Below are 25434 nucleotides of genomic sequence, written 5' to 3' on the forward strand. Positions count from 1 at the left end.
AGAGAGAGAGAGAGAGAGGCGCCATTGTCTGCATTGGTTGTGTAAAACATCACATGATCATGTTCGTGTGTCGACTGCTGCTCGTGGCCCAACTCCTCGGTTCGGCCCAGGTAAGATGACGTCACGTATTGAAGACGCGAACACAATGTTGTGTGTGTGTGTGTGCGTGCAGCTGGTCGTGCACGCCTGTCAACATAGCTGTAGATCACACGTGCACGCGCCCCGAGGTACGCGCACAGGTGCACCTCCATGTCAAGCGCGGTCACGTCACTTTTACTAAAGACACCTGCTCGCTGTAGTAACAACGTTACTGTAGCGTTACACGGTTAGCATGACCAGCTCGCTAGCACACGTGTTGTCTTGCTAACTAACAATGTTGTTGCCAATGTGTTATCTCGTGCAGTGTTTTCCAACCACTGTGCCGCGGCACACTCACGCGAGATACAGTCTGGTGTGCCGTGGGAGATGAGCTAATTTCACCTATTTGGGTTAAAAATAGGTGAAATTGGGGTTGGGGAGGAGATCTTGCCCCAAGTGGAGGAGTTCAAGTACCTCGGAGTCTTGTGAGGGAAGAGTGGATCGTGAGATCGACAGGCGGATCTGTGCGGCGTCTTCAGTAATGCGGACGCTGTATCGATCCGTTGTGGTGAAGAAGGAGCTGAGCCGGAAGGCAAAGCTCTCAATTTACCGGTCGATCTACGTTCCCATCCTCACCTATGGTCATGAGCTTTGGGTTATGACCGAAAGGACAAGATCACGGGTACAAGCGGCCGAAATGAGTTTCCTCCGCCGAGTGGCGGGGCTCTCCCTTAGAGATAGGGTGAGAAGCTCTGTCATCCGGGGGGAGCTCAAAGTAAAGCCGCTGCTCCTCCACATCGAGAGGAGCCAGATGAGGTGGTTCGGGCATCTGGTCAGGATGCCACCCGAGCGCCTCCCTAAGGAGGTGTTTAGGGCATGTCCGACCGGTAGGAGGCCACGAGGAAGACCCAGGATACGTTGGGAAGACTATGTCTCCCGGCTGGCCTGGGAACGCCTCGGGATCCCCCGGGAGGAGCTGGACGAAGTGGCTGGGGAGAGGGAAGTCTGGGCTTCCCTGCTTAGGCTGCTGCCCCCGCGACCCGACCTCGGATAAGCGGAAGAAGATGGATGGATGGATGGATGGGTTAAAAATAGAGATGTCCGATAATGGCTTTTTTGCCGATATCCGATATTCCGATATTGTCCAACTCTTAATTACCGATTCCGATATATACAGTCGTGGAATTAACACATTATACTGCCTAATTTTGTTGTGATGACCCGCTGGATGCATTAGACTTAAACAAAATAAATCAACTCAAGTTATGGAAAAAAGTGCCAACATGGCACTGACATATTTATTATTGAAGTCACAAAGTGCATCATTTTTTTTAACATGCCTCAAAACAGCAGCTTGGAATTTGGGACATGCTCTCCCTGAGAGAGCATGAGGATGTTGAGGTGGGCAGGGTTGGGGGGGCGGTAGGTGTATATTGTAGCGTCCCGTAAGAGTTAGTGCTGCAAGGGGTTCTGGGTATTTGTTCTGTTGTGTTACGGTGCGGAGGTTCTCCCGAAATGTGTTTGTCATTCTCGTTTGGTGTGCGTTCACAGTGTGGCGCATATTTGTAACAGTGTTAAAGTGGTTTATACGGCCACCCTCAGTGTGTGACCTGTATGGCTGTTGACCAAGTATGCTTTGCATTCACTTGTGTGTGTGAAAAGCCGTAGATATGTGACTGGGGCCGGCACGCAAAGGAAGTGCCTTTAAGGTTTTTTGGCGCTCTGTACTTCTTTCTCCCTACGTCCGTGTACACAGCGGCGTTTGAAAAAGTCATAGATTTTACTTTTTGAAACCGATCATTTCCAATATTACATTTTAAAGCATTTATCGGCCGATATTATTGAACATCTCTAGTTAAAAATATTTTTTGCAAACCAGTAATTATAGTCTGCAAATGATGTGCTGTTGTTGAGTGTCGGTGCTGTCTAGAGCTCGGTAGAGTAACCGTGTAATACTCTTCCATATCAGTAGGTGGCAGCCGGTAGCTAATTGCTTTGTAGATGTCGGAAACAGCGGGAGGCAGTGTGCAGGTAAAAAGGTGTCTAATGCTTAAACCAAAAATAAACAAAAGGTGAGTGCCCCTAAGAAAAGGCATTGACGCTTCGGGAAAGCTATGCAGAACGAAACTACAAATGAACTGGCTACACAGTAAACAAAAACAGAATGCTGGACGACAGCAAAGACTTACTGTGGAGCAAAGACAATGTACATCCGAACATGACATGACAATCAACAATGTCCCCACAAAGAAGGATAAAAACAACTGAAATATTCTTGATTGCTAAAACAAAGTAGATGCGGTAATTATCGCTCAAAGGAAGACATGAAACTGCTACAGGAAAATACCAAAATAAGAGAGAAAGCCACCAAAATAGGAGCGCAAGACAAGAACTAAAAGACTACACGAAGGAAAACAGCAAAAAAGTCCAAATAAGTCAGGGTGTGATGTGACAGGTGGTGACAGTACACCTACTTTGAGACAAGAGCTATAGTGATGCATGCTTGGTTATGGTTTAAAGTCATACCCGACAACGACTTTTTATTGTCAACTGAGTTTTGTTTTGAATGATTTCTGCTGGTGGTGTGCCTCCGCATTTTTTTCAACGCAAAAAATGTGCCTTGGCTCAAAAAAGGTTGAAAAACACTGATCTAGTGCAAGCTCAGCTGACTGACCTCTTGACCCCCGGTGGTGCAGGTGAAAAGTGGACATTTTTGGTCATGTGACATCAGCTTGATTAATGCCTTGCGTGTTCTGCTCCCCCCCCCCCCCATTTGTCAGATAATGACCTTATTTCCACCATGTGAGCTCATTAACAGGCTAAGTCTTCAGCAGGCTGACTGCTGGAAACAATAGAAAAGTGGTTCAACAGCAGGTCATTTATAGCACACTGTCTGTATTGGGGGTTACAAGTCCAGCATGGCAGTGGCTACAGTCCCAGTGGGATTCGAGGACAAGTTGGTCAGAATGCGGCGCCGGTCGTCACGGCTGATCATGCTAACGCACATGATGGTCAATTAGCAGCAGACAAGCTCAACACGACACACAAAAGAGCAAAAGAAGCCAAATGTAGCCATGAAATAAACTCAGAGTCCAACTGCCAGAGCCTAAAGTTCAGCAAAGCAAGTACTAGCATTTTTGGCCTCCGATCCAAAATTTTGCTCTCAAATCCAATCCGGTTTTAAATCCCAATTCTATATTTAGACAACAGATTATGGAACAGAAAATGTTATTATTATGTACCGTATTTTTCGGATTATAAATCGCTCCGGAGTATAAGTCGCACCGGCCGAAAATGCATAATAAAGAAGGAATAAAACATATATAAGTCGCACTGGAGTATAAGTCGCATTTTTTGGGGAAATATATTTGATAAAATCCAACACCAAGAATAGACATTTGAAAGTCAATTTAAAATAAATAAAAAATAGCGAACAGGCTGAATAAGTGTACGTTATATGAGGCATAAATAACCAACTGAGAAGGTGCCTGGTATGTTAACGTAACATATTATGATAAGAGTCATTTAAATAACTATAACATATAGAACTTGCTATACGTTTACCAAACAATCTGACATATTTCACTACTTCCAGCTTGTAACCTGCAGTATATGATTTCCTTTTCGGTGCCATTTTTGTTCAGCCCTTCTCAGTTTTTATAAGTTACCGCCAATGTTGAAATGATCAATTTTCATAGGTACGGAAGTAGTAGCAGGTAGGTCTTTTTTTTTTCACAATGCACTTCTGCCATGACCCGCCCCCGCCAAATTTTTATTGGTTGACGTGTGTGTGTGACGATTGCTGATATACGCCTGGTCCCTTACGTAAATGAGATAAATAATATTATTTGATATTTTACGGTAATGTGTTAATAATTTCACACATAAGTTGCTCCAGAGTATAAATCGCACCCCCAGCCAAACTGCAATTTATAATCCGAAAAATACGGTAACTAAAATATCCAAACTAAAAAAAAACAAAATGTTTTATTGTGTTTATAAGACATTCCTAAAAAGCTTATTTAATTTGATTATATTGTTGTAAATCAGATGACATATTACATTTGTGGTATTGAAGGCTACATATAATGTTTTATGCAAAATACAGTGGATCGTGCACAATAACTAATCACCAGCAACAACTTCTATTGGCTCCCATTTAAATCATTTAGTTTTGGCCATTAAAGCTTCCCTGTAACTTTGGACTTATTTTCTTAGTTTGCAAGCAATAACAAAAAAACAAACATTTATGATAAAAAATATCTATTGAATTACCATAGTATCGCCCATATTGCGATACCATACCTGCCAACTACTCCGGTTTTCCCGTAATTAGTACGGTTTTCATCAACCTATTCCGGGTTACGGTTGCAGTGATAAAAAATATGGTTTTTCATTAATTTTAAAAAAATATTAAAAAAAAAGTTTTATTCACGAAATCGCGTAACAATGACAATCGACACTGCTTCCGATAACTTCCTATCGAGCCATTCCGAATGCCATGCGCGAGGCTATTTATAGCACCGCTGCCAAGCACGAGGCACCTGTTGCCATTGTTTCCAAACGAGCGAACGATCATGGAATCAGCCGGAGAAAAATCGCAAACGAGTCTTAAACCGAAAAGAAAACTGCAGTCATTCCGTGAAGAATATTCAAAAGCCTATCCGGGAATAATTATCCGTTCCAAAAAGGGTGAAAACTACACGAATTGCACCTTGTGCAGACAAGATTTTTCGATCGGACACGGAGGAATTAGCGATGTAAAAGACCACGTTGGGACAAAAAAACACAAGTCTAATGCCGTTGCTAGCGATACAAGTGGAAAACTTTCAACGTTTTTCGTCGCCCAAACAGATTCTTTGGATGTGATAAATGCCGAAGTTTTATTTACGGAGGCAATAATTGAGCATGGACTAGAATAAATTTGGATTTTAGCCACAAAAAGGTAATGACACCAATGTTATCTATTGGAATTGTTTAGTACTGTTATACTGTTAAAAGTGTTTGTACTATTTATGCTTTTAAGTCCAAGTTGAAGAAATCTTGTTAAATGTTGACAGCATAACTACCAAAATACAGAAGTATGTCCTTAATATTTTTGCAGTGCTATTTCTGTTGAAAAGTTCAAATGATTACATTAGAGATGTGATGTGCCACTTTTGAAGTGTCTGATGGCTTAAATTAATTTTCATTAATTTTTCATATTTTGAATTCTTTTGAAAGGCTTACAAAAAAACTACATTTGAATTGTAATTCCATGCTATTGACAGGACTATTAATTTTAATGAAGTTAGCTTACCATGTTTACAGTATGATAATTGTGATAGAAATGTGAATTTTAGGCACAGAATATTTTTTACAATTGAACAAGGCAGTAGATTATACAAGCTTGGACAGAAAGTTAATAATGACACCATTTTTTTTAAAATGGAATTGTTTAGTACTGTTTTACCATTTGTTTACTGTAAAAAGTGTTTATACTGTTTATACTTTCAATTAACAAATTGAAGTCTTGTGAAAGGTTGACAGGATAACTGGCATTAACTGTCAAAATAATTTCAAACTATTGAAGTTAGCTTACAGAATAAACATGTCAATCAACCCATATGATTTTTGCTGTAATATTTTTGTTTTGAAAAGTCACTGTGACTGATAGAAAAGTGATGGTTTTAGCAACATTTTAACCTGTCTGAATGCTAATAATCATTTTGCGTCGGGGGGCGAAGCCTGAACCCCCCACCAGGACTTTGTCCTGGACCTACCGGGGCCTGCGGCCCCTGGACCCTGGCGACTAGGTTTTTCTGATTTCAAAAGTTGGCAGGTATGCGATACTAATCTGATATTTGTATAGATCCACTCATCCATGTTTATGTTCAGTAGCTAAAGCTTAGCGGTTAGCGTCTTCTTGCGTCCTCTTATCATATTTAGTGGGACATCTCTAGCTATTTATCGTGGTTTTGCGGTGTTAATGATATTTTTGATATTTCTCGCCATGGAGGCGATGGTTAGTAATAGAAGCAGCTCCGTAATGTGAATAGACATCAACCGCGCTGAGACGATCAGTTCGTTCCAGCTTGCACTCACAATCAAGCCGGTGATCTGGCAGGACACGCACCCTCCTGGAATTTACACACCTCTCACATGCGTGTAACAAGGAATGCAGAAATGTAATTGTGTCCATTGGGACCCTCCCTCTTGCAGGGAAGCGTCCTCCCAGATTCTTTTTTTCTAAGGCTGTCTGAACAAGGAGAGGTGACTACAACTGATGATTAACAATTTATTCGACAAACCCCGTTTCCATATGAGTTGGGAAATTGTGTTAGATGTGAATATAAACGGAATACAATGATTTGCGAATCCTTTTCAACCCATATTCAGTTGAATATGCTACAAAGACAACATATTTGATGTTCAAACTGATAAACTTTTTTTTGTGTGCAAATAATCATTAACTTTAGAATTTGATGGCAGCAACACGTGACAAAGAAGTTGGGAAAGGTGGCAATAAATACTGATAAAGTTGAGGAATGCTCATCAAACACTTATTTGGAACATCCCACAGGTGAACAGGCAAATTGGGAACAGGTGGGTGCCATGATTGGGTATAAAAGTAGATTCCATGAAATGCTCAGTCATTCACAAACAAGGATGGGGCGAGGGTCACCACTTTGTCAACAAATGCGTGAGCAAATTGTTGAACAGTTTAAGAAAAACCTTTCTCAACCAGCTATTGCAAGGAATTTAGGGATTTCACCATCTACGGTCCGTAATATCATCAAAGGGTTCAGAGAATCTGGAGAAATCACTGCACGTAAGCAGCTAAGCCCGTGACCTTCGATCCCTCAGGCTGTACTGCATCAACAAGCGACATCAGTGTGTAAAGGATATCACCACATGGGCTCAGGAACACTTCAGAAACCCACTGTCAGTAACTACACCTGTAAGTGCAAGTTAAAACTCTCCTATGCAAGCGAAAAACCGTTTATCAACACCCAGAAACGCCGTCGGCTTCACTGGGCCTGAGCTCATCTAAGATGGACTAATACAAAGTGGAAAAGTGTTTTGTGGTCTGACGAGTCCACATTTCAAATTGTTTTTGGAAACTGTGGACGTCGTGTCCTCCGGACCAAAGAGGAAAATAACCATCCGGATTTTTATAGGCGCAAAGATGAAAAGCCAGTATCTGTGATGGTATGGGGGTGTATTAGTGGCCAAGACATGGGTAACTTACACATCTGTGAAGGCGCCATTAATGCTGAAAGGTACATACAGGTTTTGGAGCAACATATGTTGCCATCCAAGCAACGTTACCATGGACGCAAGACAATGCCAAGCCACATGTTACATCAACGTGGCTTCATAGTAAAAGAGTGTGGGTACTAGACTGGCCTGCCTGTAGTCCAGACCTGTCTCCCATTGAAAATGTGTGGCGCATTGTGAAGCCTAAAATACCACAACGGAGACCCCCGGACTGTTGAACAACTTAAGCTGTACATCAAGCAAGAATGGGAAAGAATTCCACCTGAGAAGCTTAAAAAATGTGTCTCCTCAGTTCCCAAACGTTTACTGAGTGTTTTAAAAGAAAAGGCCATGTAACACAGTGGTGAACATGCCCTTTCCCAGCGACTTTGGCACATGTTGCAGCCATTAAATTCTAAGGTAATTATTATTTGCAAAAAAATAAAATAAAGTTTATGAGTTTGAACATCAAATATCTTGTCTTTGTAGTGCATTCAATTGAATATGGGTTGAAAAGGATTTGCAAATAATGATAAATGATAAATGGGTTGTACTTGTATAGTGCTTTTCTACCTTCAAGGTACTCAAAGCGCTTTGACACTACTTCCACATTTACCCATTCACACACACATTCACACACTGATGGAGGGAGCTGCCATGCAAGGCGCTAACCAGCACCCATCAGGAGCAAGGGTGAAGTCATTGTATTCCGTTTATATTTACATCTAACAATTTCCCAACTCATATGGAAACGGGGTTTGTATACAAAGGAGTAAGTACAAAAACTAGCAATACCAGCGCTGGAAAGAGAACCGAGCAGTGTAAAGTATGGAGCCTTCTCTGCAAATGGTCGCTCTCCACATATTATTTTGTCCATGTTGCTGCCTTAACTTGGCGTATGTGTTGACACACCCGTCCACTCTCACTTCATCTCGTTCCTGGTACCTCTTCTTCCGGAACCTTAAGTAGATACAATGTGTGTGTATTTGCAAAGATAGAAAACACAGGGTCATTGTTACGTCCTTGAACATAGTGAACTGCACATGAAATGAGATTTCATGCACAGTTCACTATGTCCCAAGGTTAGAAAATATTTTCCGGACATGTCTCCTTGAGTGTGCATCACGTCTTTCAAACGAGTACAATCTTTAGCCATGTGAACACCATGACACAGATGCAGTAAAGATCTCCGATCAGTTTAAAAAGGCTAATCAATCAATCAATCAATGTTTATTTATATAGCCCTAAATCACAAGTGTCTCAAAGGCAACAGCTAGTATTAAAGCTAGTACAGCTAGTATTAAAGCTAGTAAAATATTTTCCGGACTATAAGCCACTATTTATTTCCCATGCTTTGAACCCTGCGGCTTATAAAACGGTGTGGCTAATTTATTGATTTTTTATTCGCTAACTGCCATAATGTTCTGTACTCAACAAATAATTTTCATAGAACATCGACAGAGACACTGAAAAGGTGTGTTTTTGTTTCTGCTTTGGCGCCATCTTTTAGACGAGCTTGGTCACTGCAGTTGCTCCCGGTTGAAAATGTACTTCCGGTTTCGTTCCTTGAATAGGAAGTATTTGTCCATAGCGTATCTGCTTGAAGCGGTTCTTCGTTCATCACTCCAAGCATACTTACTAAAGCATCCCATGTGTGATGTCTGTGGGAGTGTTTTCATGCATATTTGCACGTGCTATTGTATTTTAATCAAGCTAGCGTTGTTAGCATTATCAAATATGCTAACAGGTTTACAAGTGTCTGTGTTAGTATTATTAACTTGCAACGGCATTCTTTTTGTATTATTTTAGTTTCGTAAATTCACCAAAACGTGAAATTATTGAGTCTGTTTAGCTAAATAGAGAGCTGGCTTTGGCAACTAATGGTTCCATGACCATGACTTCTGTTTTGTTGCATCAGTCGTTTTACTGCTGTGTGACCTGCACTGTTTGGGAAACAATTAAGTTTGTTAATAAACATTTACAAAATCTTTTGTACCGGTATATACCTGCGGCTTATAGCCCGGTGCGGCTAATATATGTTAACATATTTATTTTGTCTGAAATTTGGTAGGTGCGGCTTTATAGCCAAGATAATTCAGTACTTACCTCAGGGGTCTTAAGTGCGGCGCTGGGGTCTTTTACGGCCTGCATCTTATTTTATTTTACCCATACTTATTCTAAAAATAACATTTGAACAAAAGTTTCGTTCATCCATCCATCCATCTTTTTCTGCTTATCTGAGGTTGGGTCACGGGGGCAGCAGCCTAAGCAGAGAGGCCCAGACTTCCCTCTCCCCAGCCACTTCGTCCAGCTTGTCCCTGGGGATCCTGAGGCATTCCCAGGCCAGCCGGGAGAAATAATCTCCCCAATGTGTCCTGGGTCTTCCCCGTGGCCTCCGACCCGTCGGACGTGCCCTTAACACCTTAACCGTCCTGACCAGATGCCCGAACTACCTCATCTGGCTCCTCTCGATGTGGAGGAGCAGCGGCTTTACTCTGAGCTCCTCCCGGATGACAGAGCTTCTCACCCTATCTCTAAGGGAGAGCCCCGCCACCCGACAGAGGAAACTAATTTCGACCGCTTGTACCCGTGATCTTGTCCTTTCGGTCATAACCCAAAGCTCATGACCATAGGTGAGGATGGGAGTGTAGATCGACCGGTAAATTGAGAGCTTTGCCTTCCAGCTCAGCTCCTTCTTTACCACAACAGATCGATACAGTGTCCGCATTACTGCAGATGCTGCCTGTCGATTTCACGATCCACGCTTCCCTCACTTGAACTCCTCCACTTGGGTTAAGCTCTCCTCCCCAACCTGAAGATGTTACTCCATCCTTTTCCGGGTGAGAACCATGGTACTTGGACTTGGAGGTGCTTATTCTCATCCCAGTCGCTTCACACTCGGCTGCGAACCGATCCAGTGAGAGTTGACGATCCTGGCCAGATGAAGCCATTAGGACCACATAATCTGCAAAAAGTAGAGACCTAATTCCAGAATTAGCGACTAAGGGCAGCCCTGGCGGAGTCCAAACCTTACTGAAAACGGGTCTGACTTACTGACACCAATCATACAGGGAGTGGACCACCACAATCAGACAGTCCGATACTCTATACTCTCAGAGCACTCCCTACAGGACTTCCCGAGGGACACGGTCGAATGCCTTCTCCAAGTCCACAAAGCACATTTAGACTGATTGGGTCCCCCATGCACCCTCAAGGACCCTGCCGAGAGTATAGAGCTGGTCCACAGTTCCACGACCAGTACGAAAACCACACTGCTCCTCCTGAATCAGAAGTTCGACTGTCCGGCGTAGCCTCCTCTCCGGTACACTTGAATAGATCTTACCGGGAAGGCTGAGGAGTGTGATCCCACGATAGTTGAAACACACCCTCCGGTTCCCCTTATTAATGAGAGGAACTACCAGCCGTGTCTGCCAGTCCAGAGGTACCGCCCGATGTCCACTCAATGTTGCAGAGTGTTGTCGGCATCCAGAGCCTTAAGGAATCTCATCCACCACCCGGGGCCCTGCCACCAAGGAGCTTTTTAATTACCTCAGCAACCTCAGCCCCAGAAATAGGGGAGCCCTCGACAAATTCCCCAGGCACTGCTTCCTCTTTGGAAGACGTGTCGGTGGGATTGAGGAGGTCTTCAAAGTATTCCCGCCCCCGATGTACGACATTTGAAGTCAAGGTCAGCAGTACACCATCTCCAACATACACAGTGTTGACAGTGCACTGCTTCCCCTTCTTAAGGCGGCGGATTGTGGTCCAGAATCGCTTCGAAGCCACCCGGAAGTCATTTTCCATCGCTTCCCCGAACTCCTCCCAAGTCTGTGTATTATCCTCCGCGACCACCAAAGCCACACACCACTTGGCCTGTCGCTACCTGTCCGTTGCCTCTAGAGTCCCATGAGCCAAAATCCAATCCAATCCAATCCACTTTATTTATATAGCACATTTAAACAAAAAAATAAATATTTCCAAAGTGCTGCACAACAATATTAAACACAATTAAAAACAATATAAAATAAATATGATTAAAAACAATTTTAAAGGGTAAAACCAATTAATACAGTAAATAAAAATAAAAATTTTAAAAACACAGAGGACAACAGAGGACCACACAACTCACGTAGTGTTAAAAGCCAGAGAATAAAAGTGGGTCTCAATACGAGACTTAAAACACTCCACTGTGGGAGAAGTTCGAACATGGAGTGGCAGAGTGTTCCAGAGCTTAGGGCCGACCACAGAGAAGGCCCTGTCTCCCCTGGTTTTAAGTCCCGTCTTGGGCACCACGAGCTGGAGCTGGCTCTCGGACCTCAGAGCGCGCGCAGGATTGTAAATTTGGATGAGGTCCGAGATATAATGTAATGTAATGTAAAGCTTTAAAAACAAACAGCAAGGTTTTAAAATCAATTCTAAAATGAACAGGGAGCCAGTGCAAACTCTCAAGGATTGGGGTTATATGCTGGCGTCTCTTGGCCCCTGTTAAAAGTCGTGCTGCCGCGTTCTGCACTAACTGCAACCGGGAGAGAGCTTTTTGGCTAATGCCAGCATAAAGTGCATTGCAGTAGTCCAGGTGACTTGAAATAAAAGCATGCACGACTTGCTCAAAAAGGTTAAAAGATAAAAACGGTTTTACCTTTGCTAAAAGACGAAGATGATAAAAACACGATTTTAAATCGCCATTGACTTGTTTGTCAAGTGTAAAATCGCTGTCTATAGTGACGCCAAGGCTGGTGACTTTGGGACGCACATAATTTTGCAATGGTCCCAAGTCAGTGAGGGCCGGACCAAAAACTAAAATTTCCGTAAGAGTCTCAGAAAGCTATCAAGCTACAGAGTTTGCCGCAAATGTATTTCTTGTAAAGTGTATAAAAAGGAGTATGGAAGCTGGACAAATAACATGCCAAAAACCAACCACTTTCATGTGGTATTGGACAGAAAATGCAGACGTTATCAGTACTAGTCTGATTCAAATCAACGCAGGTCATCAGAATCAGGTAATACACCAACTTATATTCTTGTCTTCGTGAAATAAAGGAATTAAACATGCTTGTATTATCATCAAACACCTTTACCTTGTTAACAAAAACGTCTCTTTTATAAATGAATAAATATAAATTATATATACGAATGAGGTGGATCCCCTCAACTTGGTCAATTGAAAAGTAGCTCGCCTGCAGTAAAAGTGTGGGCACCCCTGATTAATACTGATAATCATTATCTCCCCAATATCTGCATGGATGGGTTTGAGCCTTTAGTTTGAAAAAATGTCCACACGTCATTTAATTTTTCAGTCAAGTTTGAGCCATATTGACTTGCTAGCTAACGTGGGTTATAAACGTTCATTGTTGTTAGCCTTGAAGTCAGCCATGATCATGGCGCAGATTATTGGTGCACTTTCACGTTGAGGATTAACAGCAAACATGCAGAACACATCAAGATTATTAAAAAGCAGCGAGAATGTTGGAAGACGTCCAGTTGACCCGCGTACAGGAAGTAATCATCTCGTGACGTGGTTAACGGGGTGTAAGTTGCGAAAGGCCGCCGTGGGGGGATCAAACAGGGTGAACTTGGAGGGGGGGGCTAACATTAGCATTCCGTGTGCGCCGCCTGCAGGCTCTCGTCTCCGTGGCCATGGTAATGCTGGAATCTGACACACATAATGAGCATCTCCTTTCATCTCTGTTGCCACGGCGACGGCACAGCAGCCGCAGCTTGAATGCGTTGGCATAGACCTCTTTGTTTCTCTGGGGTTAGCGAACGTAAGCTATCTTTAACCTCTGACCCTCTGAAGTAGATATTTGTTGTCCTCTCTGAGGCGTTGGATTTAGAGGACTGACCTGGTTGGAAGACAAGTAAGACAGGACGAGGCGGGACATCACCAATGTGATGACAGGAGATACGCCACAGCTCGGATTTAGGTCACATCATGTGACGAGGAGCTGAAGACACAAAACAAAGGAGAAATTGAGCAGCGTGTCATGTGACTGCTCTCTGTTGGCTGTGACACATCTGGCCGTATTTTATGACTCTCAGCGCTGAATAACGTGTTGTCATGGCGACCGCCATCATTTCCGGTCACTGCTTGAGGCCCAAGGTGTCACTTTTAATAAAAGGAGACACGATAGCATCAGCTGGACGTGTCGTACAACAACAAAAGGAGCTGATCAAAATAGAATTGTCGTTTTCCATCAAGACGGAATGCTGAAGAAGTGCATTCTGGGAATGTGGCGCTTAGGCTGTGTCTCAACTTGGTGCACTTACTGAGTCTTCTGAGTACATAGGTGTGTTCATGCTGAGAAGTTTCTCAAAATCCAGTAACTGAATGTTGCACTTTATAAATCAAGAGATGCACCCATTGATCCACCAACGATCAATAAGTATTATTATCAGTGGAAGACAAGGCCAAACATTTTCGCACCAAATACGAATAAGCAAGGGCAGACAAGAAGCCATGCTAATTGCTAAGCTCGTTTGAAAGCAACACAACAATTACATGCTTAGTAAAGTTTAAGAAGTGTAGATGGAAGCAGGTTACAGCAGAAATTTAGCAGCTATTAAAAGGAAATTCAGCAGATTAACAAGAGAGAGGATACGGTTTGATATAGGGATGTCAAAATCTCACGGTATGGTAAAATTAAGTGGCAGGAATGTTTAGGATAAACACGCTTACTGTAATTGAACACAAAACACAATGCTCAAATGTTCTAATCATCAATCAATCAATCAATTATTTATACAGTATAGCCCTTAATCACAGGTGCCTGGAAGGGCTGCACAAACCACAATGACATTACTGATCAGAATCCACATCCTGCCTGACTGGCTGCAATCATAATCATACTACAAAGTAGGGCTGGGCGATATGGATCAAAACTGATACCCAGTATTTTTAGGTTGTATCGCGTTATACGATATATGACAGTATTTTAAACAAAGTGTTTAGTTTAAACGCAACACCACATTACTGTTACTACCAGTGTTCTCAAACTACTTGAAAAAGATAATTATTATAGTTACTCATTATTTAACCAAAAAAGTAATATAATTACTTTTGTCTGTTTGTATTGTCTCAAATATATACCGCTTTCTAAAATATACCTGGTATTAACAAAACATCGGGTACACCGCCCAGCCCTACAACAAACATAAAAAAATGTAATATCATTACTTTTTAATACATGTAATTAATTACTAGGGAAAGTAATTATTGCGTTACTTTGAAAAAAACTTAAATAATGTCATATGCAGTTGAGAGATGTTTATGAGAACAGCGTGTGCGTGCCTGTGGGTACCTTTAAAAGGCAGTGTCTGTTGCCAAGCAACACGTATTTGTTAGCTTTAGCAGTTCGCACTGCAGCGGCTGTTTGTCGGCCGTTCTGTTGAAGCTTTTCACCAGCTTGTGTTTCCTCTGGTTAATAATAAGGAGCCGCCGCCCACCCCCACCAGCCGCACGTCGGCTGTGCGTGAAGGTGAACGTGGCGCGGGAAGTTCGGTGTCGGCAGTGCGCGGTAGACCCTTCCCGCCTTCTGGATCCTTCCTCCTTTCTACGGTGCCTGCTGGGCACCATGGCGGCAGTGCGCCGCACCGACCTCTAAGGGCCGTGACAAATGCACTTCAAAACATACCGTCCATCCATCCATCTTCTTCCGCTTATCCGACGTCGGGTCGCGGGGGCAGCAGCCTAAGCAGGGAAGCCCAGACTTTCCTCTCCCCAGCCACTTCGTCCAGCTCTTCCCGGGGGATCCCGAGGCGTTCCCAGGCCAGCCGGGAGACACAGTCTTCCCAACGTGTCCTGGGTCTTCCCCGTGGCCTCCTACTGGTTGGACGTGCCCTAAACACCTCCCGAGGGAGGCTTTCGGGTGGCATCCTGACCAGATGCCCGAACCACCTCATCTGGCTCCTCTCGATGTGGAGGAGCAGTGGCCCAAAACATACCGGTATGGCGGTATTGTCTCAAATATATACCGCTTTCCAAAGTATACCAGTATTAACGAAACACCGGTATACCACCCAGCCCTACAACAAATGATTGTGCACGGGCATCCACTGTTTCAAGCAAATATTGAAAAAAGTTACTGTGCAATGATCCAGTGTAAAACTCACTTTAGTGTCTTTCAACTTTTACATTCAGAGAAGAAGTGTCCTCCACAGTGGACAGGTTTATATCAGTCTGAAATATGCTGTTTCTAAGAAAAGTTAACTAATAATTTAACTTTTAGTAATGTAAATACCTCACAAACTGACATTCGGTTTTGATTAGGGATGTCCGATAATGGCTTTTTGCCGATATCTGATATTCCGATATTGTCCAACTCTAATTACCGATACCGATATCAATCGATACCGATATCAATAGATATATGCAGTCGTGGAATTAACACATTATTATGCCTAATTTGGACAACCAGGTATGGTGAAGATAAGGTACTTTTAAAAAAAAATTAATAAAATAAGATAAAAAAATTAAAAACATTTTCTTGAATAAAAAAGAAAGTAAAACAATATAAAAACAGTTACATAGAAACTAGTAATTAATGAAAATGAGTCAAATTAACTGTTAAAGGTTAGTACTATTAGTGGACCAGCAGCACGCACAATCATGTGTGCTTACGGACTGTATCCCTTGCAGACTGTATTGATATATATTGATATATAATGTAGGAACCAGAATATTAATAACAGAAAGAAACAACCATTTGGTGTGAATGATTGTGAATGAGTGTAAATGGGGGAGGGAGGTTTTTTGGGTTGGTGCACTAATTGTAAGTGTATCTTGTGTTTTTTATGTTGATTTAATTAAAAAAAAACACGATACCGATAATGAAAAAAACGATAACGATAATTTCCGATATTACATTTTAACGCATTTATCGGCCGATAACATCGGTAGGCCGATATTATCGGACATCCCTAGTTTTGATGGCTTCAAATATATTTTCTGGGTGATGGTTTATGAGGCAGAGCCTTGTCCTAAGTGCTGCCTTCCGCCCGAGTACAGCTGGATAGGCCCTTTTCCCCCAAAAGTCCCCTTTTAAAAAAAAATCTTTTGAGAATCAAAATTACTGTCATTGTCAAAATTCTCCACAAATATGTTTTAATATCTGTAGGGCATTTATTTTAGAGTTATTGTGAGAATAATTTCCCAGTCTGCTCATCTGCTTTTTAACCACATTTGCGCCGCATAAAACATTGTCTCTCTACTGGTCGGTGGTTATGTCGTTTCCTACAAAATCCATCCATCCATCCATGTTCTACCGCTTATCGTTTAAAAACAACTTAAAGCCTTGTCCAGCTGTTTAATGACATATACTATTCATGTTTAAATAACTTTTACTGAAAATGAATATCGAGTCCAAATATTTGTTAACAGCCTTGAAAAAAACATATCGATCCATCTCTACTTTGAACACAATATAAAGAACTATACTGTACTATGTGTTATCAAGGGTGTGATGAATAAACTTTATACCAGGGGTGTCAAACTCATTTTATCTCAGGGGCCACATGGAGAAAAATCTATTCCCAAGTGGGCTGGACTGGTAAAATCATGGCATGATAACTTAAAAAGAAAGACAACTTCAGATTGTTTTCCTTGTTTAAAAATAGAGCAAACACATTCTGAAAATGTAAAAATGTTTTTTTTTACACTTACATGTTGTAGTTAATAGTATTCTTTCTTCATTTGTCGTATTTATACTTTCTGAATAAATGATGTGATAAAGTTCATCAGTCAAATAGTTGGAATTGAGTCTGGCAGAGTTTTAAAATGCTCCCATTGTTGTTATTTTGTCATTTATTTGAAGATGAACTTAATAATAATATCAAAATTAAATTACAGGATGTAAATAACGTTACATGTTATAACGTTTTGTTTAAGCATATTTATGTGCGCCCAGAAAATGTGTCCCCATTACTAACAACATCTTTGACAATCAAGGCATGAACTTTACAATCCACACTTCGTATACTATCACTAAAAAGCAGCGTGAGTACGTAGTGTCCAAACACGAAAGTGTTGCCTCGATCTTAACACGACATAGCGCCCCCTCTGAAGTCATGCGTGCCCTCGCAGCAGAAGATACAGATGAATTGCTAATGCGACATCCACTGGACACATTTAGAACAGCAGTTTCTTTCATTCAAAAATTTCAGCTCATTTGTATAGTTAGCAAACTCATCTCGCGGGCCGGATAAAAACCTGTTCGGTGGCCGGGCCGTATGCTTGACACCCCATATCTACACTGTGCTCTTCCTATGCAGCCACCCTGCTTCCAAACAGACACACTGTCACTAGCTTTGTGGTGCACTCATAGTTTGAAATCAAACAACTATTTAACTTTAACAGCTCGGTCGCTACAATGATTAGGAATAAAAATAATATCCACTTAACCTCGTCGGTTAATCTTCTTTTCCCGGCTAGGGGGGGAGGCAGTGTCGACAACTCTATGGATACGTCCTGAATGTTTCAAACCACATGTCGCTTGAGCATTGCTTTCTTTGTACTGAAATTGTGCTAGCAAAACTAGAAAAATGTTGTAAAAAGGCTAAAAGAAACTAGGAATGCCAAAAAATGCGTATCGGCAAGGCATGGGAAAATGCCGATCCAGATCCAGTTTAAAAAAAACTCTGGTCCGTGTTTTCCAACGCACCGATTTAAATAATACATTCCACTTTTCTGCTGCTCCCTAACTTCCGTTCCGCATTTTCCAGCACACCTTCAACACATCCACAGGTCTGTGGATTCTCACACAGTTGCTTTTAGCTGCTGGCATTACACGACAGGCTCTTCTCACTCTTTCCTGTGTCTCCCTCTCACAGACAGCCAGCGCACCTTCTTACACACGTCACATACGTATACGTCCTCTCCCAGCAGAGACGTAGCAGCATGGCTAACGTTAGCTGTGATGCTAGCGCAGCCGTGTGACCAACGTTCCCTCTGCGCATAGCAATTATATGCCACTCACAAAATCAAATAAAAAAATAAGCGCATTACAATTTTCGACACACGGACACGACAGAGAAAACAGTTTTCGTCATCATTGTTCAAATATTGTAACGTCTGTTGAGACGCTTATCTCTGTTCGGTGCGACACGTCCACACCATCAAAATGCAGAGGCAAAAATTTCCAGATCAACACCGTATGAAAAAATGTGTGATTTTTTTAGTTGTGATTTCCTTCTCTGCATGAAAGTTTAAAAGTAGCATATATTAATGCAGTATGAAGAAGAATGTTTTAATGTAGACATGCAAGCCTTGAAAGAAAATTTTGAAAATCAAGACTACATTTCCTGCAAATGGGTGCATTTCTACCCTATATTTTAACTTTAGATTTATTCTCATATCAAACTCTTTTGGCTGTCTTTTTGACACTTACATTCGGCGCCCCCCTCCACACCCTGGATTATAAATAATGTAAATAATTCAATGTGATTATCTTGTGTGATGACTGTATTATGATGATAGTATATGTCTGATAGTATATATCTGTATCATGAAACAAGTTGAAAAACTTATTCGGGTGTTACCATTTAGTGGTCAATTGTACGGAATATGTACTTCACTGTGCAACCTACTAATAAAAGTCTCAATCAATCAATCAAAACACATAGAATCATCATACTGCTGTGATTATATGCATCAAGTGTTCATTCAAGGCTAAGGCAAAATATCGAGATATATATTGTGTATCGCAATATGGCCTTAAAATATCGCAATATTAAAAAAAGGCCATATCGCCCAGCCCTAGTTTCATTGATGCCATTTCTGTTTGTCATGTATAATTTTGTCTATTTTGTGTTTATCCTTGAATAAACAGGTCAGTTTCTTGTTACCAACCATTGTGTATTATTCAAACTCCCCTAATTCAGCTGGCTAGTTGTTATCAAGAGTACTAAAACCCTTTTCAACATGGTTCTGACAACTAAGTAGGCTAAATAACTTTAAACTTTAATACATGCTCGGATAGGCCAGTATCGGTCAGTATCGGTCAGTATCGGTATCGGATCGGAAATGCAAAAACAATATCGGTATCGGATCGGAAGTGCAAAAACCTGGATCGGGACATCCCTAAAAGAAACACTTAAAAACCACACAAAGTCGCACTGTAGCTTAAAACAGCACTTCGCTGATTGAATGAGCACCGCAGATCGACCAGCCTGCCCACAATGGGCGTGCTGCCAGGCACAAAATGGCTGCCCTCCAGGCACACAATGGGTGGATGAAACGTTCGTACACCAAAGCATATTTTAATTTGGTCTGCGGTTCGTAAAACTCAAAGTTCCTTCAATGAGGGGCTCGTAAATCGAGGTTCAACTGTGTTCATTTTGCACTAAAAAGATACATTTTTGAACAATTTCTTTCTTGTTAACTAACTCGTTATAGTACAAAACGTGTCAAATTAAATTCAGGTTTGATTAGAAAAATTAAAAAAATGGTTTCACATAAATAAAAAAGTGTGAAAAGATTTGTAATGCTCCAAATAAAATGTAGCTTAGGGCCCCAGTTTAGCCAGGGGCGGACCTGCTTCCCACCCTCAATAGTCACCATCTAGGCCAGGGGTCAGCAACCCGCGGCTCCGGAGCCGCATGCGGCTCTTTGATCACTCTGATGCGGCTCAGCAGCTTACTTGCTGAACCCCCCAATTTTCCCGTGGGACTTCCGGATTTCAGTGCCTCTCGCAGAAAACTCCCGGGATTAATATTCACCGATTTTCACCCTTACAGCTATAATAAGGGCGTGCCATGATGGTACATTTGGCGCCCTCTACAATCTGTATTAACAGCGTGCCAGCCCAACCACTTGTTATACAATGAACGTTTTCTGCTTGCACACGAACGTGACAGCAAGGCATACTTGGTCAACAGCCACACAGGTTACACTGACGGTGACCATATAAAACAACTTTAACACTCTTACTAATAATGCGCCACACTTTGAACCAAAACCAAACAAGAATGACAAATACATTTCGGGAGAACATCTGCACCTTAACACAACATAAACACAACAGAACAAACACCCAGAATCCCATGCAGCCCTGACTCTTCCGAGCTACATTATACACCCCCGCTACCATCAAACCCCGCCCCCGCCCCCACCCCAACCCTGCTCCCTCACACATCAACCCCCCCCTCTCTGTGCGTCGGTTGAGGTGGGCGGGGTTTGGTAGCGGGGGTGTATAATGTATCCCGGAATAGTCAGGGCTGCATGGGATTCTGGGTATTTGTCCTGTTGTGTTACGGTGCAGATGTTCTCCTGAAATGTGTTTGTCATTCTTGTTTGGTGTGGGTTCACAGTGTGGCGCATTATTAGTAAGAGTGTTAAAGTTTTTTTTATACCGCCACCGTCAGTGTAACCTGTGTGGTTGTTGACCAAGTATGCCTTGCTGTCACCTACGTGAGCAAGCAGAAGCCCCATACAACGTGTGGCTGATCAGGCACGCTGGTTGTAGTGGGTGCTATATGCTGTACCATCACGGCACGCATGACGCTGACAAGCGCCATTCATTTAAAACCCGCGTGCCGCACCAGCTTTCAAATTCCATATAAAAGGTGTGGGCAGCGTGTCTGAGACCCCTGGTTTATACATAGCACAAAGCAAAAAAAAACAACTTTGTATGCAGTGTTATTTCATTTAAAATTAAAAAAAAAATTTGCGGCTCCCATTGTTTTCTGTAATTTGTGAAACTGGTCAAAATGGCTTTTTGACTGGTAAAGGTTGCCGACCCCTGATCTAGGCTATGTAACAGAAGGGGAGGGGCTAACTTAAAATGTTGTTGACAGAGGGGCAAGAAGGTAAAACTATTGCGATCATTATTTAACAATAATGGATTTGGGACGTACACTCTACAAATTCCCACACTCAGGAACAAAGTACACAGTGTACTTATTGAAGTGCACTGAGGAGTATTGTATTGTTTGATCTGTGTGTTCCAGGTGATTCCCGCCTTCCAGGTGAGTCTGAGTGACGAAGGTCTGATTGCGGCGACGCTGGAGACTTCAGACCTTCAAGAGAACGTCTCGGCGTACGCGGTTCAGCTCTCTGGTGAGCCGCGGCCCAACGTGCTGCAGTTTGTGGGTCCGGGCGAGCCGTTGGTGTTCAACACCTCCTTTCACGGCCTGTGCTACAACGTGGCTCTGCTGGTCAGACGGGGGGCGCAGTGGTCCCGACCCGTCAACAGCGTGTCCGTCCTGACCAGTAAGCCGAGTCAGCGCTAAAACGTCCGTAGACACTTTACCTGTGACCTGAATTGTCCTCTGCCCTCAGAGCCGCTCCCGGTCAGCAGTGTTCAGATATCGGACTACAGGGATTCTCCGGAGACGGGCGTGGTCTTTGACATGGACACTCCAGCCGGGAACGTCTTCAGCAGAGTCAACATCAGCTACAGCGAGGGAGGAGAGATGCACTCCATGCTCTATAAAGGTGATTATCTTCCATTCTGATCATCAGGAAACCAGCAAACAATTCTTCGCCACACTCAGATTTCTACAATGGGAAGACCGTCTTCAAGCACTGGTTGCCGGGCGTGTGTTACCGCAACATCACCTTCCAGCTAATCTCGGAGGCCAGCGCCTATCAGAGCGTTCTGAGGACCCAGAGTGACGTCACACACACGCCTCTGCACCACAGGACGGGTACGACGACCTCCTATAACGCAGCATGGAAGACGTCAAAGTTTGCAAGTCAACTTCCTCTTCTTCTCTCCAGTGCCGTATCCTCCCCTCAACATATCGTGGAAGATTGTCGACCTGAGCCAGCGGGGGGCGCCGGGCGAGGCAGCTGACGGACAGCAGGAAAGCCAGCGAGCTGCCCGAGAGTCCCGGGACGTCTCACTGATGGAAGAGGACGAGGGCGAGGAGAAGCAGCCGGTTGCCTCCACTGAGCAGCCTTCATACAACTTGACCAGCACCCACACCGCGGACCCGAGCACAAGTGAGGCCGCAGACGCTCAGAACTACTGGCTGGACTCGACAGAGCCCCCTGCTGACAGGGAGGATGAATTTGTCAACGCTGAAGTGCACGAGTACGAGGACTCCAACGATGCAGGATCAGCTATGGGTCTCCCTGCAGAGTCTTTAGTCCTGCCCACTAAACTGCCCCCCATCTTGCTTGAAGTGCGCTGGCTACCCCCCCGCGCGCCCACCAGCTACGACGGCTTTAACGTCTACGTCCACAGAGACGGTAGGGCAACACTCACACAGGCCGCCCGTTTCCAAACATGTCCGTCACCTTAGTCACACCCCTTAGGTAACGCTACGCAAACGGCCACCGTGGACGGAAGCACACACGACTTCTTCACCGAGCTAACGGAGTCGGGAACGTATCGAGTCAGAGTCACCTCGCTTAGCACGTCAGGAGACTGCGAGGCCAGAGAGAGCACCGACGCCGCCTTTACCTTCTACCTCAGTACGTCACCATGGCCATTTTGTCTCAACCTTGGAGGTGTTTGAGTTGATGCTGGATATTTGTCTTCCAGACCCTGATGGTGAACTTCTGGAGGACCTGCGCCAGCGCCCGCGGGCCGTTAACGTCCGCTTACTGGACTCCAGCACCGCCGCCGTGTCCTGGGCTCCGTCCTCAGAGAGCCACAACGGCAGCGTGGTGTCTGTGGTGTCCACAACATGCCTCAAGCCCAGCATCAGCCAGAGAATGGAGACCACCTACTGCAGCGAGGTAACGGTGAACGCCGCACTTCCTGTTTAACGTGACAAGTCAGGCTTAGCGTGCCGCCTTGACAGGAAAACTCCACCAGTGAGATCATCACCAACCTGACGCCGGGGGCTCAGTACAGAGTGGTGGTCTACCACACCAACGGCCCCCTCGTCAGTCCTCCTTCGGAGCCCGTCATCATCGATATAGGTGATTAGATCTCACGCTGCTTCATGTCTAGATATGGCGATCGATAAGTGTTTCTGTCGACATCAGAGCCCACCGGCATTCGAGAGCTCGCCGTTTACCCACTGAGCCCCACGGCGGTCATCTTAAGCTGGCAGCGTCCGTATCATGTGGCGTTCAGGAAGTACGTCCTCCAGACTTTCTTCTTCAACCCCGTCACTCTGACCTCAGAGTGGACCACCTACTACGAGATCGCCGCCACCGCCTCAGTGATCGCCTCAGTGGTACTAAACAAAACCCGACTCGTCCAGTTTGCGTCCAGTTTGATGGCATCATCATGAAGTGTTCCTTCACACAGAGGGTGACGGATCTGCTGCCAGCTTGGTTTTACAACTTCCGTGTTGCCATGGTGACATGGGGAGACCCGCCCCTCAGCTGCTGCGACGGCTCCACTATCAGCTTCGTGACAGGTACTCCCAACGCCTGCGTCTGTCCCGAACCCAAACAACAAAGGTTTCACGTCTGTCCAACAGCTCCAGAAGCGCCGCACATTTCCACGGTGGATTACTCGCACGGCGTCTTGTACGTTCGCTGGACCTACGGCGAACTCTTCATCGACCTGTCGCACTCCCGAATCACACACTGGCAGGTGGTGGCGGTCGGCAAGAAAGGACCTGAGAGGAGCTACTCTGTTGACGTGAGTCCTGAGACAACGTGCTAATTCATGTTATTATTAGCTTTGTTGCTATGGCGTCACTTGGTTGCTAAGGTCGTAAATTCATTGGACTGTCCTAGTCAATAATAATGTTTTTTACTAGCTGTGGTACATTCTTCAAATTAGGGATGTTCCGATCAGGGTTTTGAGTGAGAGTGAGTGAGATGAGCTGATACCAATCACATATATTAACTGTAATTTTTTCCATTTATTTATGGTAAGTGCTATTGACAGTTTAACAACAATCCAATAGTTTATTGTTATTTATTACATTTTACTAAAAAAGTAGTGTTGTGCCGATACCAATTTTATGGTACCGGTACCAAAATGTATTTCGATACTTTTCGGTACTTTTCAAAATAAAGGGGACCACAAAAAATTGCATTACTGGCTTTAAAGGCTCCTAATTTAGCTGCTGACATATGCAGTAACATATAGTAGAAGGATGAGAACGTATTCCGGAAATGGCGAGAACAACACGAAAAGACGCTTGGATTATGAGTCAGTCTTCATCGAAACGGGAATATAACAAGATTCTATCAGTCGGCATTCCTAATGACAGCAGACATTATACAGTAAGTGATGTTTCATTATGCTTGTTGGCTCTCATGAAGTCTGCAGTGAGTAGTAATCAGTGATGTTGTTAAAAAAAAATGTGACGAGTTTGTAAAATAAATGCGCTTGTATGCTTAAAATGTGAAAAATACGTAAATAATAAATATTATAAATGGGCCCGTTACGACATTACATATATACTTACATCATGTATAGAAAACCTTAATAGAGGTGTTTGGATGTTTTTTATGTCTTTATAGGCGGAATAGAGCGTCTCACATAGGCTCCATTGCAAGCGGACTTTTGATTCCATTTATTTAATATTTAGAATGCATTAAAAAAAAGAAAAACATACGTGTTCTCTTAAATAAGGAATGTAAATGATAGGCAAAATTCCCAGAAATGTGCAGTTTCCCTTTTAAAGCTAGCGCAGCGATTAGCATGCCTGCTCCTGCCTATCACTTACTCGGTGTGTAAAATGTTTAGCCTTGTCCTCCAGTGATTATAATAGTTAAGATATTAAAGGGGAACATTATCACAATTTCAGAAGGGTTAAAACCATTAAAAATCAGTTCCCAGTGGCTTATTTTATTTTTCGAAGTTTTTTTTCAAAATTTTACCCATCACGCAGTATCCCTAAAAAAAAGCTTCAAAGTTTCTGATTTTAACCATCGTTATATACACCCGTCCATTTTCCTGTGACGTCACACAGTGATGCCAACTCAAACAAACATGGCGCATAGAACAGCAAGCTATAGCGACATTAGCTCGGATTCAGACTCGGATTTCAGCGGCTTAAGCGATTCAACAGATTACGCATGTATTGAAACGGATGGTTGTAGTGTGGAGGCAGGTAGCGAAAACGAAATTGAAGAAGAAACTGAAGCTATTGAGCCATATCGGTTTGAACCGTATGCAAGCGAAACCGACGGAAACGACACGACAGCCAGCGACACGGGAGAAAGCGAGGACGAATTCGGCGATCGCCTTCTAACCAACGATTGGT

At 43.3% G+C, this 25434-nt stretch overlaps 1 protein-coding gene across 2 annotated transcripts in view; it reads left to right on the forward strand.

Annotated features, from left to right (window-relative positions):
• ptpro (protein tyrosine phosphatase receptor type O) overlaps positions 1-25434 on the forward strand; it is a 48858-nt gene that overhangs the window by 229 nt on the left and 23195 nt on the right. For both annotated transcript variants that reach the window (XM_061959731.1, XM_061959732.1), the window contains exons 1-11: positions 1-110; positions 21259-21520; positions 21590-21745; positions 21805-21957; positions 22031-22504; positions 22571-22729; positions 22800-22996; positions 23062-23182; positions 23249-23442; positions 23517-23628; positions 23692-23855. The exon at positions 1-110 is cut by the window's left edge and continues 229 nt beyond it. In XM_061959731.1, coding sequence (XP_061815715.1) covers positions 54-110; positions 21259-21520; positions 21590-21745; positions 21805-21957; positions 22031-22504; positions 22571-22729; positions 22800-22996; positions 23062-23182; positions 23249-23442; positions 23517-23628; positions 23692-23855 — 2049 coding nt within the window. In that variant the 5' untranslated portion in view covers positions 1-53. The remainder of the gene's footprint in view (positions 111-21258; positions 21521-21589; positions 21746-21804; positions 21958-22030; positions 22505-22570; positions 22730-22799; positions 22997-23061; positions 23183-23248; positions 23443-23516; positions 23629-23691; positions 23856-25434) is intronic.

This window comes from Nerophis lumbriciformis, linkage group LG05 (assembly GCF_033978685.3).
Source record: "Nerophis lumbriciformis linkage group LG05, RoL_Nlum_v2.1, whole genome shotgun sequence".
NCBI lineage: Eukaryota > Metazoa > Chordata > Actinopteri > Syngnathiformes > Syngnathidae > Nerophis > Nerophis lumbriciformis.